This window comes from Macaca nemestrina, chromosome 16 (genome assembly GCF_043159975.1).
Source record: "Macaca nemestrina isolate mMacNem1 chromosome 16, mMacNem.hap1, whole genome shotgun sequence".
Classification (NCBI taxonomy): domain Eukaryota; kingdom Metazoa; phylum Chordata; class Mammalia; order Primates; family Cercopithecidae; genus Macaca; species Macaca nemestrina.
In genome coordinates this window covers 84,537,468-84,555,606 of record NC_092140.1, presented here as the reverse complement: position 1 = coordinate 84,555,606, position 18,139 = coordinate 84,537,468, and the positions used below count along the sequence as shown (strand labels likewise).

General features: G+C 35.5%; 1 protein-coding gene across 3 annotated transcripts in view; it reads left to right on the top strand.

The window, feature by feature from the left end:
* LOC105491725 (A-kinase anchoring protein 11) overlaps positions 1-14,322 on the top strand; it is a 51,552-nt gene extending 37,230 nt beyond the window's left edge. For 2 of the 3 annotated variants that reach the window (XM_011758373.3, XM_011758372.3), the window contains exons 8-12: positions 619-774; positions 4,760-4,843; positions 5,609-5,655; positions 9,194-9,354; positions 10,722-14,322. In XM_011758373.3, coding sequence (XP_011756675.2) covers positions 619-774; positions 4,760-4,843; positions 5,609-5,655; positions 9,194-9,354; positions 10,722-10,862 — 589 coding nt within the window. In that variant the 3' untranslated portion in view covers positions 10,863-14,322. The remainder of the gene's footprint in view (positions 1-618; positions 775-4,759; positions 4,844-5,608; positions 5,656-9,193; positions 9,355-10,721) is intronic. The other variant, XM_011758374.3, reaches the window with a different exon arrangement.
* Positions 14,323-18,139: the final 3,817 nt, after the last annotated feature.

Below are 18,139 nucleotides of genomic sequence, written 5' to 3'. Positions count from 1 at the left end.
TTGGACTACTTTGTTGAACATAAAATGGGGCATAAAGTGGGGCAATTAAAATAGTTGAGCAGTGAATGGACTTTCTTGTGGTGATGGAATAAAAGTATAAATGCCTCTTATTGAGAAAAATGAAAGGGGTCATATATGATCTGTGCTCAAAATCTTGGAGAGATTTGATTAGTTTGAACACAGGTTTGATTGACAATACTAGAATTTCTTGAACTACATTTTTGTTCTTAAAGCCAGAAAGAGACTCCTTTAATATAAATAAAAGTACTGTTTTACAAAGTAGATGATAAACTTAGGAACTTGTACTCCCCGTAGTATCTCAGTTGAAAAATGAACTGCTTTAAATAGAATTTAGAGAAATAATGCCCTAGGGATAGATCCACTGGAGATTAACTAAGTTATGGCTGTTGGTGGGTACCTCAGTTATCTTTGAAATTAATACTCTATCCTACAGTCTCTTTATTGGCAGACTCAAATAAAGGATTACACGAGCCACTGGTCTGACTCTGAATACCATTTCTTGTTTTTATCATCTTTATCATCAAATTGATAGTCTTGTAAGTTCAGTATCTGGGATGCTTTCAATTTGATTTTTTTTTCTTTTTTTCTTCTTTTTAGTTCAAAAGAAATAGAAGACTTTCAGTCAGCCGAGTCTGTTGGTAGCCAGCAGATGAACCTCAGTATTGGTGATGACAGCACTGGTAGCTGGTCTAATTTAAGTTTTGAAGATGAACACCAAGATGAAAGCAGCAGTTTTCATCATCTCAGTGAAAGGTAACTACACTTTTGCATATAATTGTGTAATTTCGGTCCTCAGATCTCAGAAGTGAGCTATAAATTTACATTATTATTTTAAAATTCTAAATTTGAAAATATGCTATTACTTTCAACATGTATTTTATTGTTCATAACGTATTTCTAATTGTTTTTAATACTTATTTAATACAGTAAGTAGCCCAGCTAATTTTATTTGGGTGTGCCAATAGTTGATTTGAAAAATATTGCATACATTTAATTTATTCCTTTTAAGCTTCTCCCGAACTTTTTATGAACTTCTGAGGAAAATATTTTTTTTCACTTTAAAAAGCGTCCTTTTTTTTCTTTAAAGAACAAGAAAAAAGTTATCTGTAAAAGGCATCAAAATAACCCTGTAATTTTCCTGATATTAGTTGAAATAGTATCTTTTTGGTGGGGTGAGAGTCTTTACTTGTCCTGCTGTTAGGAACAAAATGACCTGGAACACTTATACTTGAATGATTGAAAATACATAAGTCAAAGCCATTATAAAAATATGATTTTGTGTAGCACAAGGCACTTATCTCATATATAACTTTCTTAGTTAACTTTGTTCATAACAGTGGTGTTTGAAATATTTTGTTAATTATGAGACAGTTGTTTATTATAGTCTTAACCTCTACCTAAAGGCCTTTCTGACCTATAAAATTCTGTAACTCTTTATCCACATTAACTGATAACTAGAAATAATAGATAGCATTTGTAGCGGAGTCGTGAGGGAGGAGAGGGTTTTCAGCATACTGCTAGTTTCAGACATGTGTGGAAAGGACCTGTGAACCATCAGTTGAACTTAGCCCCTGGAAATGGCAAACAAGGTGTGGGAGGGAAGGCGACTCTTGGAAGAGGGAATGAGGTAGCATAAGGAAAGGAAATGGCTTTTCACCTGATAGAACACTTAATCTCGGAGAGTTTTGTTTGATGCTTGGATTAACCTGGAAATATTAATATTTTGTAAAATATATTTCATAGTTTATTATGGTTATACCATCAATATTTTTTAAAATCTAGGTCCAAAAAGACAGTGTTTAAAACTAGTAGAAACAAGTGGGGGCAATGTCACAAATCACGATTTGGCCATTTTCCATAACTTTATCTAGAAAAGGATACTAACTTTTAGTTTCTTCTCTCATTTTGAGAAACACAGGCTTCTAGGATTTCAGTGGGGTTGACAGTGTTGACAGGAAATCCTGGCGTTAAAATGGGAGACTGAGGTGTGGGTAGAGGCTAGCAGCATTAAGAGGACTTGTAGTCAGTTGAACAACTCTGTGCTGAATGTTATCTAATTTGATGAGAAAAAAGGAATCATCTTACCAGTTTCTGTCCTTAGTTCTGTCCTCCCTAGCATTATTTATTAATGATGTGGAATACCCATTTGTGGGTGATTCAACACAGGCTGAAAAAAGAATCCCATGAACAGAACAAAGGTTAAAAAGACCAAATCAGGCTGAGGTTAAAATAATTATGTTTAACATGGATAAATGCATTTAAGCTCAGAAAATTAATGATTAATATTTGAACTTAAGTGGGGAGCAAACCTGGCTTAATGGCATTTTGTCAGAAAAAGACCTGTGTTTCCATTGACCACAGTTGTAACGTGACTTAATGTAATGCTGCATGGCATTAAGGTTCTGGCACAGAGAAAAAGATCACGGGGCTCATCCAGGATTGGTGGTATGCTTGTTGCATATACAGTTTCCAGGGTCTCACCTCCAGAGATGAAGATTTATGAAGTCAGTGGAGGGTCCTGAGAATCTGCATGCTTGATAAGCAGGTACTGGACCACTGCAGTACTTATACCACTGGCTGGAGTACTCCTGTGCTAGACATAGGAAATATGAAAAGACATAAAAGAAAATGATGGAAGCAGGGTAGTGTTTCAAGAGTGAAGCAGGAAAACTCTTAAGAAATTTTTTTAATGTTGGGTTAATACAGGGTGATCATACTTCCCACTTAGGATAGTTTGGCTTACTTCTGCTGTTCTGTTGTAATTATTAATGGTGAGGCCTTTCATTTAAAAAAGTGTCCTGGTTAGATGAAAAATGTATACAGTCATCTAGTTAGAAGTGGCATTTTATGAAGAATGACTTCAAATACCCATTTGGAGGCACAAAGAGGGAGGGGGATAAGATTAGAGAGAATTTGAATTTTTGGTCTTTACTTCGTTTAGCTGTTTTTGTTTTAATATTTATGTAATAGGTAGGTGATGGATTTTTATTATTAAGTGGAAGAACCGTTATGATGGGTAAAATTTTATATATTTTTTTCTTTGCTATAATCTTTCTATTAATAGAAATAGAGTGTTTGAGATGACTAATTTTCTTTTTCTCCTTGGCTCACAGCTGTCTGTCCGTTCTTTATTTGTATATTTTCTTATTTTTAGTTTATCTGACAATGAACTACATGGGTTTGAACAGTTTTATAATAGAGCTATATTTGTTTGAACATATGTTAAAAAGACCCTGCTCAGTTTTAATTTTTACTCTCTAATGCATTATGGTTTGTGACAGTTTGATCATGTTAGAGTGAATATAACTATGCAAATTATTTGAGATTGCTTGGAAGTTTTTTAGAACTTGAAGTAATCACCTTTTTTTGGTAACCATATCAGCATTTACTGATGTACATGAAATGATTTTATGTTTACTTTTTTAGAACCAAAATTTTGGTTTGTATAAATATTACTTTTTATAATTGCCTAGCCTAATATTGGGAAAAATAGCTGCTTATCACTGCCAACTAATGTGCTTACTAATGTTTAATAATTAGAAATGATTAGAATTTTTAAATTGCATGCTGAGGGTTTTAATCTGAAAATTTGAATTTAATTTTATTTCTGAACATGGTTGCTTTTTAAAAAAATTGCTTTGCTGCAGTTTTAGAAAATAGTTGCTTTCTTCTTCAGTTGATTAGGTAGTATAAGATGTTATCTGTATGTGGTATTTGTGACTGACCAACTAGACAAGTGTAATGCTTGATTTAGTCTTGGCTATTCTAGCTGTATTCTGAAGAAAATGTTTGTTATTTGCCACCTACTTGGAGGTGAATTATACATACTGAATTATACATAATATATGAAACGAAGATCATTGACATAATAGTATTTTAAAATCTGAAACATGTTTTGCCCAAATAGTTAGAAAAGGTCTGTTTGGGACTATGTCTTAGAGTCTTCCGTCCCATCTCCCCCGACATCCCCTCACCCAAACCTGTCACTGCTTTGCACTATCTAAAGACCTGAGAGAGGCCGGGCGCGGTGGCTCAAGCCTGTAATCCCAGCACTTTGGGAGGCCGAGACGGGCGGATCACGAGGTCAGGAGATCGAGACCATCCTGGCTAACAGGGTGAAACCCCGTCTCTACTAAAAAATACAAAAAGCTAGCCGGGCGACGTGGCGGGCGCCTGTAGTCCCAGCTACTCGGGAGGCTGAGGCAGGAGAATGGCGTAAACCCGGGAGGCGGAGCTTGCAGTGAGCTGAGATCCGGCCACTGCACTCCAGCCCGGGGACAGAGCGAGACTCCGTCTCAAAAAAAAAAAAAAAAAAAAAAAAAAAAAGACCTGAGAGAATGTTAACCTGTTTTTTTTTTAACTTTATCCAAATTGAAAGGTATTGGCATTTCACAAATTAGAGTTCAAGATTGGTCTTAAGACATTAACTTTCCTGTGAAACTTATTAATTCATGCGTTCATTTGCTGTCCTAAAAGCCATTCTGTTAATCTGTAAAATACAAGTTTAGATAATTTTCATGATCTATTGAGAAGAAAGAAAAAACTCCCAAATCTCTGAACTTGTCAGGCCCCGTTTAGAGTAGCAGTGATGGTCTCTCTCCACTCTGGATGTTCCCCTTCATTGTGACAGCTTCAGAACATCTGCAGTTATCAAGGACAGAAGCTGTTCCAAGGAAAACAAAGGTCTTTTCTACTATTCATTTTCTAGTTCAGCTCTGTTCTTTTCTTCCTCTGGCAGTAATGGTAACAGCAGTAGCTGGAGCAGTCTTGGTTTAGAAGGAGATTTGTATGAGGACAATTTATCCTTTCCAACATCAGACAGGTTGGTCCAGTCTAGAAACTTAAAAACTGATGAGTCTGTCACCACTAATGCATGATGTCATTTTCTTCAAAGAATGTGGGTTACAATGCCAGTATATATCAACCTGCTTTTCTCCTGTATTTTGACATGATTCTGCTTGATGAATTCACATCTAATGAAAAAATTCAACTATGCTAAGATATGACTGACATCTAATTGCAAAATGTGTCACTGTTATGCATGTGTTGCTCTGCTTGCTATTTTTCATTCTACCAATTATTTCATTCAAAAGAGCTTGCTTCCTACAGGATTTCTGTTGGGTTTTTTTGTTATGTTTTTTTTGTATGTGATTTTATTTTATGTATAAGAAAAGTATAAGTAAAAAGTGTTTTTACTGTATTAAAAAATATATAAATTGCATCAGCTAAACCATTAACAAATTATTCCTGGCATTTTGTGAGATTCAAATGCTACATTAAATTTCGTAGACTATTTCAACTTTAAATGATTTTAAATTGAATAATATTATGAAATTACATGGCACTTATATATATCATGGTAAGGTAGGATTTCTTGGTTTTAATAACTTTAGGGATCATTTGCAATTCAGATTTTAACATGAAATGATGTGAGAAGCAAAGCTTCCTTTTTTAATTGTCATTTCTCCCCTTTCTAAATGTCACATGTCATATTGTAACATTCATTACCACATTTTTAAGAATTTGTTTTGATACCATTATTAATTAAAGTTTTTTTTGTAACTACTTCTGCTATTTTATTCATAAGTGATGGACCAGATGATAAAGATGAAGAGCATGAGGATGAAGTAGAAGGTAATTTGATTTGTTTTTCAAAGTGTTGGCATGTCTTTTGTGTAAGGTTTCCTAGAAGAGTCTTTATGCATTTTTGTCAGATAGGCTCTAGGTTATTTGTGTAAAACATTATAAATCAGGGTATTTTTGAAATAATTTTGTTTGTCCACTTCTAGATACTTCGCTGAGTAGTTTTATTTGATTGCTACACTAATGAAATTGTCATTGGTGTAAAGAAATACTGGGCAGGCACGGTGGCTCACGCCTATATTCCCAGCATTTTGGATGGCTGAGGTGGGTGGATTGTTTGAGGCCAGGAGTTCAAGACCGGCCTGGCCAACATGGTGAAACCCCATCTCTACTGAAAATACAAAAATTAGCTGGGCATGGTGGTGGGTGCCTGTCATCCCAGCTATTCGAGAGGCTGAGGCACAGGATTCGCTTGAACCTGGGAGGCAGAGGTTCCAGTGAACTGAGATCATGCAACTGCACTCCAGCCTGGGTGACAGAGCCAGAGACTCTGACTCAAAAAAAAAAAAAGAAAAGAAAAGAAAAAAGAAAGGAATACTTCATGAGAATTATTTGATTATTTGAGATAAATTAATTATAATCTCTCCACATAATTATTTTCAAAATATAAAAGCTAAAATTCTTACTCATAAGATAATTTATTTTAACTATGGCATATTATTTTCCTTCCAAACTGGTAACTTGTAGAACTAGGGTTTCATGTCAAACTTAGGTGAGTCAGTAATATTTTTACTTATCTTGTTTAAAAGATATTTCTAAGTTAATTCTTCTTCCCTCCCCCAGTTCCAGTGCTTCACTCACACATATACATATTTAAAGAAAATATTCAGATCCTTCCTTAATGAACATAGTTCCAAGTATGTCAGTACTAGATATCATTGGCCACAGTTTTGGATCATGGTTTGTAATCCTTAATTCATATGTTAAAATATCTGAGTTTATTCATCTGAGTGAATTTAGAAACTTTACTTTGAAGCTGAGTTTTCATTATATTCAGATGGTTGTTGAATTTTTTTCTAAAAGTCTAATTTTTTCTTAATTTTGAAAATACCAATAATGTCTTCTATAAAGTGGCACTTATAAAAGTATTTGTACTCTTTGAGATACTTGTTTTTGAACTAGTGATGTTTTAAAAATTGCTTCTCTAGAAGCAGGCAAACAGAAAATAGCTAAAAAGAATTTCTCGAAATTTACTTTATGACACCTGAATTTTCAATAAGTTTAACACCTTGTTTAGGGAAGTCACATCCCAATTTTTAAGCTGCAATCTTCAGACTTAAGATTATTATTTCTTTAGTTTTAATGTCTCTGTAAGTCGACATTCTTTATATAGGGCTTCTAGAAGTCAGTTTTTCTCATCAGATACAAAGTCGAGATGGGGCAATATTTTTAGTGTTATTGATATTTGATATTGATATTCCCTTCTGCAATATTTGTTTCATTCTTGTTCAATAAAAAAGTGTTGACTTTGTTTATAAAAGTTCTATGCCTTTTCTCAAGTAACACCTGTGAACAGTTATTCTAAAGGCTACAAATGCATGTGGTAAGTATTCTCTAATGAACTAGCAATTGCTTAACTAGCTTTACTGAGGAATGATTAAGAAAAAAGATACAAGTTAATATAAATATGAAATTTATTTTGAAAAAGATTACTTTTGGCACTAACCAGGCTGTTAAGGATTTCTTTTGTGAGTAGGTAGAAACAGGAGATTAATTATATGTTGATATGTCATTACTGAGCTTTTGAGATTATAGGTATTTCTCATTATATAGAAAGTTACAGCCAACTTTAAATTTGTTAGAGATTGGTAAATTAGGAGATAGATTGGTCTGGATTTATAGAAAGACTCAAAATTATGGAAATCCTAAGGCAACAAACTTCTTTTAAAAAAATAATTTGTAGTTGCAGGATGTCAGTCCCTCCCCTTTTCATTAATTGTTAGTGGCTTCTCTAAAGAGAGAGCTGTTTGAAGGTTCTTGTAGGCCAGGCAACCAGGAGTCCTGAACTGAGAAAACACCAGCAGTGCAGAGAAGCAGTGGGGTGACTTAGCTTCCAGCCCCCTGAACTCCGCAGGATTGCAAAAAGGCCCAGAGACCATGCCTTGTACCGTGGTGTACCAAACCTATTTTTGATTGAGAGTGTTTGAGAGAGGGGAGGGAAAAGACAATACATTAATTTTTAGAGAGTAATGTGGACCAAATCTTTTAAATTAAAAATTAGGGACCAGCACAAATCCTGAAAATAATTAATAGGGTCTAGAATGGCCTGCAAACTGTAGCAGAGAATCAGACATCTGTCAGCAGGCTTTCCATTACTGGTTCATATTGGCATGATGTCTGCCAGCATGCCCTGGTGCTCACCTCTTGTGGTGTGTGTTAAGGGGTGGAGGGGTCCTGCTCTCAGCACTCCGTATTGCTCAGGTGTCATTAAGCAGCAGGAATGTTAAATGCATGATATTGGCCCACAAGTCATTATTTCCATCAACAGAGATGGATCTCTCTTTGTGATGAAAACAAAAGTACCATAAAAAAAGAAAACAAATTAGAGATAATCTTGATACTTGGAGTATACCAGAAAATTCCCTGATCTGGCTTTGGGTTAAGTGGTTGCATATGGCATTTCCTCCCAGTTTTGTCTGAAGAATGAGTGATTAAGAGCATGGAGCTAGACTGCCTGTGTAAATGTCCTGGCTCAGCCACTTCCCCACTGGAGGACTCTGGGGCTCTCATTGCCTCAGATCTCTCACCTGTAGGATGGATACGATAATAGTTTCTACGTCATAGAGTGGTTGTGAGGATTAAAGGAGTTTGTACATATAAAGAGCTTAGAACAATACTTAGGATGGAATATGTGCTGCACAAATGTTGCTGCTCTTCTTTATTTGAGATTTTTGTTTTTTGAGACAGTCTTGCTCCGTTGCCCAGGCTGGAGTGCAGTGGTACAATTTCGGATCACTGCAACCCCTGTCTCCTGGGTTCCAGTGATTCTTGTGCCACAGCCTCCTGAGTACCTGGGACTACAGGCATGTGCCACCATACCTGGCTGGATTTTGTATATTTAGTAGTGATGGGGTTTCACCATGTTGGGCAGGCTGGTCTTGAACTCTTGGCCTCAAGTGATCTGCCCACCTCGGCCTCCCAGAGTGCTGGGATTATAGGCCTGAGCCACCATGCCCAGCCTCATTTTAATTTTTATTGTGATGATAGCTTTATAGTTCTATTTTCTCTGTAACCCATTGGTCATAATTTATATCAAATTATGGTATTTATAGAACTTGAATTCATTACGTTAAAATGGTGTTTTACATTTTTGCAATCAATAAATGATCAAAGTTGTTCCTTTGTTTTACATTATTTTGCCCTTTAAAAGTTTTAGTTGAGGTTATGGTGTGGTTAGAAAAAGATGGATGTTTTTTCACCATTTATTAGAATCCTAAGGAAGGGAAAATATTTGTATCTACTTGACAACCAGAGTATTGAGAGTTAAATTGATGAGTTTTACTTTACATTGTTTACATTTAAATATTAGGTTTGGGGCAAGATGGAAAGACACTGCTAATTACGAATATTGACATGGAGCCATGCACGGTAGACCCCCAGCTAAGGATTATTCTTCAATGGCTCATTGCCTCTGAGGCTGAAGTTACAGAACTTTATTTTCATGACTCTGCAAATAAGGAGTTTATGCTAGTAAGTACCTACCTTATAGAGGGTTAGTATACATTTAACAGTAGATGATGTTCTTGTCATGTGGTTGGTCTAACAAGATGCCTGGTGATGGCAGAGTGGTTAAATGCTTAGGCTGTAGTATCCAACAGTTTGGGTTCAGACATCAGCTCTGCCTCTTTCTAGCAGGGTAACCAGAGGCAGGTTCACCAGTCTGTCTCATTGCCCCTAACTGCGCTATGCAAATGAATATAGAATCTACCTTACAGGGGTTTATGAGGATTAAATATAATGTTAAAAAAATGCTTAGTCTAATGCCTGGCATAACACTAAGCTCTCAAAGGTAGATGCTATTAATAAGCATTGTGTGTGTTCCTATGAAAAAGTTGAATTATTCTCTGTATTTAATTGATTCATAATTGTACCTAATATATCTTTCTCTGATAATCCAGTTTCATTCATATGAGAAGCTGTCATAATTAAAAGTCGATAAAAGTTTAAACAAGATACTTACTATGTGCGAAATACCTTATTAGTCAAGATTTTCAGTTTACAGTCTTAAGGTTTTTGTTGCATAATTTTCTTTATTGGAAGTTTCCTTTTGGTGTGGTAGAAATATTCTAATTGTGGTGATGGTTGCATTCAACTTGGAGAACATACTAAAAACCATTGACTAAGACACTTTGGGTGAATTGTATGTTATGTGAGTTTTATCTCAATAAAGCTGTTTTTAAAAAGGTTAAGCATATATATGTTAACACAAATTAGTTTTTCAGAATTTAACTTACAGATCTTTCAAAACTTAAGAGCTTTTACAGAACTTAGTAGAAAAAGAAGTGAACGAAGGCATGTCATGAGTGGGACAACAGGATTTATTTAAACCTGTATTTATGTATGTATGTATGTATGTTGAAACATTAACATTTTTTAACTTAGAAAGCCATGTCATCATTGAGGCTAGAGTGTGTATTCCAGAAAAATAACATACTATATGTTGTGGAAGGAAAATCCACATCCGTTTATTGAGCTTGACGTTGTTTTTATTATTTTATGTTCTAATTGAGGGTGTGGCAGTTGTATTTAGTTAGGTGAAGAATTTCCTGTAGAAAGTCTCTGCACTCCCACGCAGACTATTTGCTTGGTGAGGTTTGTGGAGCTTTGTCTCCAGCGATCCCAAAGTGTCATTCTCCGGAGGAGATGTGTTTATATAGGGGAAGAAGGGAAAATGTTTAATTTGGGTAAAGGGGTAGCGGTTTAGAGGGGAAGACCTTGTTATAACTAGGAAACTATTTAATTGTAAACAGCAGGATTCTTAGTTTCAGCTAAAAATAAAAGCTTTGTTATAAAATTGTTTTTGGTTAACGTTTGACACATCTTTCTTTCGTTCTTAGCTTTCAAAACAATTACAAGAGAAAGGATGGAAAGTGGGAGATCTCCTGCAGGCTGTGCTTCAGTACTATGAAGTGATGGAAAAAGCTTCCAGTGAGGAGAGATGCAAGTCGCTGTTTGATTGGCTCTTGGAAAATGCATAGAGCAAACCCCAAACCAGTATATTTTAGTATTTGTTTGGGGAGGGGAACAAGCCAGTAAAGATGTTTAGGATAAAATTTGAATAGTGAATATTAACATTGTCAGTCAGTTGGGAGGCAAGTAAATATAGCTTTCTAAGAGCTTTGGGTTATCACTCAGTGTATATAGTTCATACTTTTGTAATCTCTGTCAAAATACTAGCTTCATTTATTCTTCTATACATGTGTGTAGTGTGTGAAGACCCTAAGAACATGTATTTGAAGGAAGGTCTAACCATGGGGTTTTCAGGGGCATTGTCTGACCACATTCTTTTTGTATCCAAATAGTGCTGCTAGAAACTGCACTGAAGTGGCTGAGGATAGGTTCCAGTGATAGAGTTATCATTTTGCTCCTTTGCAAACAAATGGCATCTAATTAATAACTAGTCTGACATCAGAAAATAAAATTGAGGCTGATTTTTTTTAATTTCTAGTAGATTTTTGGTCTTTCCTGTTTTTAAAAATCAGTTTCATTTTCATATTTCATAGTTCAGCTGTTGGTAGCTTTTTGATTTCCCCAAACTATTTAATTTCTTAGCAAAAACATTAGTATTTTAGGTTTCTATAAACACTAAGTGATAGTTTGACCCATCCTTTCATCAGATGACATTATTTGCCAATGCTGCCAGTCATTCTGGCATGAAAGTGATTGTGTGTGTGTGTGTGTAAAGGAGTACTTTAACCTTGCCAGTTTGTTCCCTCTTTTATTTTACTGTTTTCTTTTTGGAAACCCACTGTTAAGATTTAAAAAGGTGCTTTAAAATAAAACGCCTATAAAGATTGTGCAGTAAGAATTTTTATTCCTCTTTTTGACGATTTTGGGTTCCCAACTTATCTTACAAGTGAAAAATTATAAAACATGTTGAAATTTTAAAAATTAATATTAATATGGAAATGCATTTAGAGAAGCCAATAGTTTTTATTGGATTTTTGAAAAAAAAACTCTCTACCAAGAATATGGTTGAAAAATTGGGATCCCCCCACCCCCTCACCATATCTACACCGTCTTGTCAAGTTCTCTGACATGATCTTTCTGGGCTCTACATTTCCTACTAGTTTGTGTCCAGAAACTGCAAGTTGACATGAATAGAGGACCAAGGTTGTGTTTTGCTTTTGTCTGTCTCTCCCCTCCTCCCGCTCTCGGCCCTCTCCCCCACTCTCTGCCCTCTCCCCCAACTCTCACCTCCCCCACTCCCCCTACTCTCTCACCTCCCCACCACCACTCTCTCTCACCTCCCACTGTGTCCTGTGTATGTGTGGATGTGTGTGTATTTGGGTGTGTAAATGTTGGTTTTTCCACTACTGGATTTTGTAATCTAGGATAAATCACTTTTTGTGGGGGCTTTGGTTTTGCTCCATTACATTTTCATTTTTTTCTGAGCATTGACTGACCTGAAAGCTGGACAAAATGTAGAAGACATAGCACCTGCCAAGGAATAGGGAATAAGGGCACTTACATTAATGTGAATTAGTAATTGTGGTATAGAAATGTTTTATAGTGAAAGATTCAAATTTGCTTTTTAAGAAAAATGCCAAAAGCTATTTAAATAACTTGAGGTAACATTGTAGGTTTTGATTTTTCTCAATTTAAGATACAGAAATACAGCAAGCCTTAATATAAAGTTTCCTGAAGTTTTTTCAAGTATTTTTTAAGGTGGAGAAATGCAGGAATTGTATAACCAGAATTGTTTCTGCCTTTAGCTTTTCAGAACTTGAGATGTGGCTGCACTGGACTGGGTTTGTAAATGTTAGGACTAGGAATGTTTGCTCTTGTTAATTATGAATTAATTGGTTATTAAGTTTAGAATGCATTTTTACAAGTATGTATCAAATTGTGTTTAGTAACTTGAGTGTAGGCACAGGTTTGATCAACAGCAAAATAGAGTTCTGAATTTCTTTCAAAGTGACAATACATTATTTTGTAAAACTTTGTGTTTGAAAATGTTTACTTCTGTTTATGGTGTAATCATTCTGAGGTGAGACTTTTCTTATTCTTATTTCCTTTGCATTTTGCTATAGCTGTGCTGAGTTCAGCATTTGCTTATTTAACCACTACAAAATGACAGACCAGTTATTAGGTATTAGCATGTGTGGTAATAATAATAGTGGAACTTCACACTTACATCAATTCAGTGCAGGGGCATAGAGTAAAATATTAAATATTGGCAGATGTGAAAAGAAGTGTGAGTTAAAAATATTAAATATTGGCAAGTGCGAAAAGAAGTGTCAAACTTCCTCATATAGAGAAAAGAATTTTGAGTTTAGAGCAGTATCTTTTAATTAAGTATAGTCTAAACTTAACTTTCTTTAAAGGCACTTTGTGGTTTTTCCAAAGATATTCTAGATCTATTTGGTTACTCTATAGTCAAACAGCTCTTTTGAAGACAACTCTCTTATTTTATTACAAATTGGCTTGATGTATTTCTACTGTAACATTGTAATATTGCTGTGCTGTACATTTTGGCCCTTATGAAATATATCTTTTTCAGAACCGTTAAAGTTTTGATGTACATTGAGCTGAATTCTCCGTTTACCAGTTTCATAACCTTCAAATGATATGTGGAAAAAAGTGAATGAGACCTCTGATAGGGGGTTTTCAGAACCTTGTTCACACCAAAATGTGACAGTTCTTTCATGTTTTCCTAAACCAAGTTAAAATTACATGTATATTTTGGTGTTAAGGTTGATATTTAAAATATTTCTGATTTATACAAAAGGAATGTTTCCTTTATAAATCACAGAAGAAAATAATATCTGTTGAATGTTTGATATAATTTAATGGCATTATAAAACCTTTAAGAGGATTCATGGTGAATATATGTGATAACATCTTTATACTTTGAAAAATGTTCCACTTCCCCTTCAGATATTTGTTGTAAGTTAATTCAAATCTTAATACTTTAATTTTGCTCCAACAAGGACTTGATGTTGCTGGTAAGAGAATTTACTTATAAATGCACTATGTATAAAGTGAAAGATAGTTTACTTATCTGACTTTGATATTAGAAGGCTGACATTAGTGCACATTCCCCAAATGCAGAGTTTAACCTTGATTCTTCATTTAAATGTCTACTTAATTATTTAGCTGATATTCTTCCACAATTACTATATTCAATTTCCCATCAGTATATCACTTTAAATTTTATGTTTTTCTAAGGAAACTTTCCACAGAATTTTAAACAACTGATGCATCCATACTCAGGGTGTAGGGAGAATACTTGGCATTTAAATACCCTGTCCACCTGTCACCAGCACAAGAGAATTAGAGCTTCAGTGAGAATTTAGAAAAATTATACTAAAGTGAGATGAATTTTTTCTCATTTTCAGCAAAACTCCTCTAAGCATTTACTGATTTACTGTATTCCTGCTCTGAAGATGTGGATACAGAATTAGTCACTCTTGTCACTTTATTTATTTATTGGTTTTTTTTTTAACCATCTGTGTACATTCCTTTCATAGGGTAGAGTTGTAGTTCTACAGGTTCTTATTTTGTTTTTGTTGTAATGTTTGAATACTATTTAATATCCGGTTTTAATATTGCTGGATTTGCTACCTTTGGTTACTTGTGCAGTGTTAAAAGTAATCCACTTTCTTGTTTAATATACCAGATACATAGCAAAAGCAGCTTGGAATAATTATAGCTGTTTATTTGGCTGTGCTCAGTTACTACATTAAGATCTTGTACTGTGTAACAGTAACTCTTTTTTGCTCTTCAGTAATTTAATATGTTCACTTAACAAAACATGAACTTTGAGATGCACTAAAATTTTGTTTTAGCAGTGGCTCAAAAAATTTCAGAAATTACTTTTGTAATTATTTGCAATTAATTGTTCTTTTATCTTACAATTGTTTAAGCCTGTGATCTTTCTTCTCCCAACTAAGAGTTCTTCAATAAATTTAAGAAATACCTGGTCTTGGTTTTCATTCTATAATATCTCATTAACTGCTCTATAATGAGTGGGACCGCTGTGACAGAAGACCACACAAGAGGACCGAAGTGCTAGATCATGGTTTTGAGAACAAGAGAAGTTAGAAATATTTTCAACTGGACACTAGATTCTGCCTACTTATAGATGCCCTGAATGCGAACACAGTGACTTAAAAGGTTGGTTGCCCAACCTGCTTTGGATTTAATGCAAAATAGAATATTATGGTTGCCTTGAATATGAACATGGCTATGAAATTCTTCTAGCCTGGTTTGAACACTCTTTCCATAGTAAGACCATACCTCTGTTAAACCGTGTACACAGGATACTTAAAAGTTAGCTGCCGTTTTTTTTTTTACTAATGGATTTGACTTTGTCTTAAGAATTTTTTTTTTCCTTTTAAATAGAATATTTTTAGAGCACTTTTAGGCACACAGCAAAATTGAGCAGAAAATATAGAGCTCCCATATACCTTCTTTCCCCAGCCTCCTTCAGTGTCAGCACCCCACAACAGTGGGACATTTGTTATCATCTATGGACCAACGTTGACACACACACCATTATCATCCAGAGTCCATAGTTGACATTAGAGTTCACTGTTACGCATTTGTGGGTTTGGACAAATGCATAATTATAGGTACCTAACACTGTAATATCATACAAATAGTTTTCCTGTGCCCTATCTTAATGTAATTTAAGCCCAGAAATTAGGAAATGGTTTTAAAATGTTTTTCACAAATGTTTTAAAATGCTAGGAAATAATAGCAAACAATAAGAATGTTTGGGTGTAAGTGCACCCAGTTACTAAGAAAACCAAAAGTGCTGACAAGAAGGAAGCAAGATTCCGTAGATTATAGTTCCAGAAAGGAAGTATGGCTCAAAAGGAATGGGAAATGTGGCAAAGGACATTTGACAGTTTTACGCAGAGGGATCATATGTGATTCGTATCTTAGCTAGGACAGAGGAAGGTGAGGGACAGGGCTTGAATTACCTCAGATTTGTAAAGTGTGAGATGGAGAGGTCATTTATCTAAGGATAAATGTACTGTTGTTCCTATAATACAAAAAGTAAAAATCAGTGCTTTTGCATCGAGTTTACAGCAAGAACAAAAAAGTATATTTTGCACTTCTTTATCCTTTGTAATTTTATAATCACCTCTCTAACTTTTGGTCAAGGGGGGTAATATTTTAGACTGGAGAGAGTGAAAAACAGTTTCAAGAGGGGGTTGAAGCCCCAGTTTTGACTTTAACTCATCCCTCTGCACCCCTACCCCCTTTTAAACAGACACCTAAATGAATTTGTTAAAGCAAGGGATTAAACCCAGACTTCTGTGTACTGGATTCTGCCCATCTGTATGTTTTGGTCTGGTGTAGAATCTTTAATAGTTACCAAACTTAAAAATAAGATTTAACATTTAAATAAGTTTTGTATTTTCATCTTCTTGAAACAATTGAAAGCTCTGAAGCAGTGATTGGGCTCTTATGTTGGCAGCAATTTAGCAGGAGCTGAATAGTGATTGCCCCTTTAATCCCAGAGTAAGTTCTCTTTTTGCCTCTGGCATGACTTACTCCAATTCCCTCATTTCTGTTGCCTGCTGGGGCCTTATAGACAGTTGAGATGCACCCACTGACTTAAAGCAGATAAGATAATGTGCTTAGAAAATCTGAACAACATTCTAGTGACTCATTCTCTAGGGTTGCTCAAAGAGGGGAGGAACATTCTAGAAATTACAAACTTGCTGAGTTTATTGCTCCTGAGTAGAAAACAAATAGTAATTGTTAAAAGCATAGTTTCGTTTGTTTGTTTGTTAGTTTTTTAAGTATGTGGATAAGGGAGAGCCAGCATAGGTTTACCAAGAGCAGAGTCTGTCAGATTTACATTTCATTTTCAGTAGGGTTATTTTGACATATTAGAGGATCAGAGATACAGTATCTAGATTTTAATGAGGCTTTTTATATGGAGAGAAGGAATGAAGAACTGTGGCTTCCTAACGTTTTGAGAAATGTGTTCCCAAAGGCTTGTGGTTAATAGATCATTGTCTACCTGGGGGTCAGTGCTGTGTGTCTGTATTAGTTCTTGCATTGCTATAAATACCTGAGACTGAGTGGTTTATAAGAAAAGAAGTCTAGTTGGCTCACGGTTCTGCAGGCTCTACAGGAAGCATGGTAGCATCTGCTTCTGGGGAGGCCTTAGGAAGCTTCCAGTCATGGTGGAAGGCAAAGGGGGAGCAGGCACATCACATGGTGGGAGCAGGAGCAAGAGAGGAGGACGTGGGAGGTGCTACACACCTTTAAATGATCAGACCTTTTGAGAACTCACTACTGTGAGGACAATACCAAGAGGATGATACTAAACCATTCATGAGAAACTGTCCCTACGACCCAATCAACTCCTACCAGGCCCTACCTTCAACATTGAGGATTACAATTCAACATGAGATTTGGGTGAGGACACATCCAGATCTGAGGACACATCCAGATCATATCAGTGTCAAAGGCCATTTCATGTATGGCCTTTTTATCCAGCCGTGGAGTGAAGATTTTGTTGAGAGTAAGCTCATCAAGGATGTCGAAAAGCATTCGAGTATTACATAGTAACCATACTGAGGGATAATATTCAAACAGTTGAAATAAACTGGGAGAGCAGATAAGAGACTTTTGAGTCTATTTCTTCCTTTTGTCCTTTGACCAAACGACGGATTTGACATTCTCTTCCAAAGGTGGGGAGGTTCTGTGTTTACATATTGCCTTTTTATAACTAGGGCTGGAATATTTTCCTCCAAATACTATATTTTTATGGCTCTCTTGATATAAACTTAGTTATTTCCCTGTTACTTAGTAAATTATATGAACCCAGGACTTCTAAATATATGGGAACTGATGCTAAGGAATCCTATAAGCTTAAATCCAATAAGAGCTTAAAATGCTGTGGACTTTCGAAGAGTCACAAGGCTATCAGGAAAAAAAAAGGCCACCAGAACCACTAATATCTACAATTAACCTCTTAACCTCTTTTCTGTTTATAACAGGATGTAGGTGGCTGTGGCAGGTGAATGTGGATTCCAGGAGATCATGATGTTACAATAGCTTTTCCAACCTATAAATCTTCTTTGAGTCAATTTTAGATGGCTTGTGACAAACGCTGGGAGGTCAGTCAAGCTGCTTAATCTGAAACTCAGTGGACTTCAGTGTCCTTGAACCCTAAGAAGCCATGGCTTCCAGAAGGAGGGGGCCCTTGGTTGAGTGACAAAGTCTGCAGTGATACAGAGCCGGTGAGACATAGTATGTGGGAAGACAGATCCAATTAGGCCTTCAT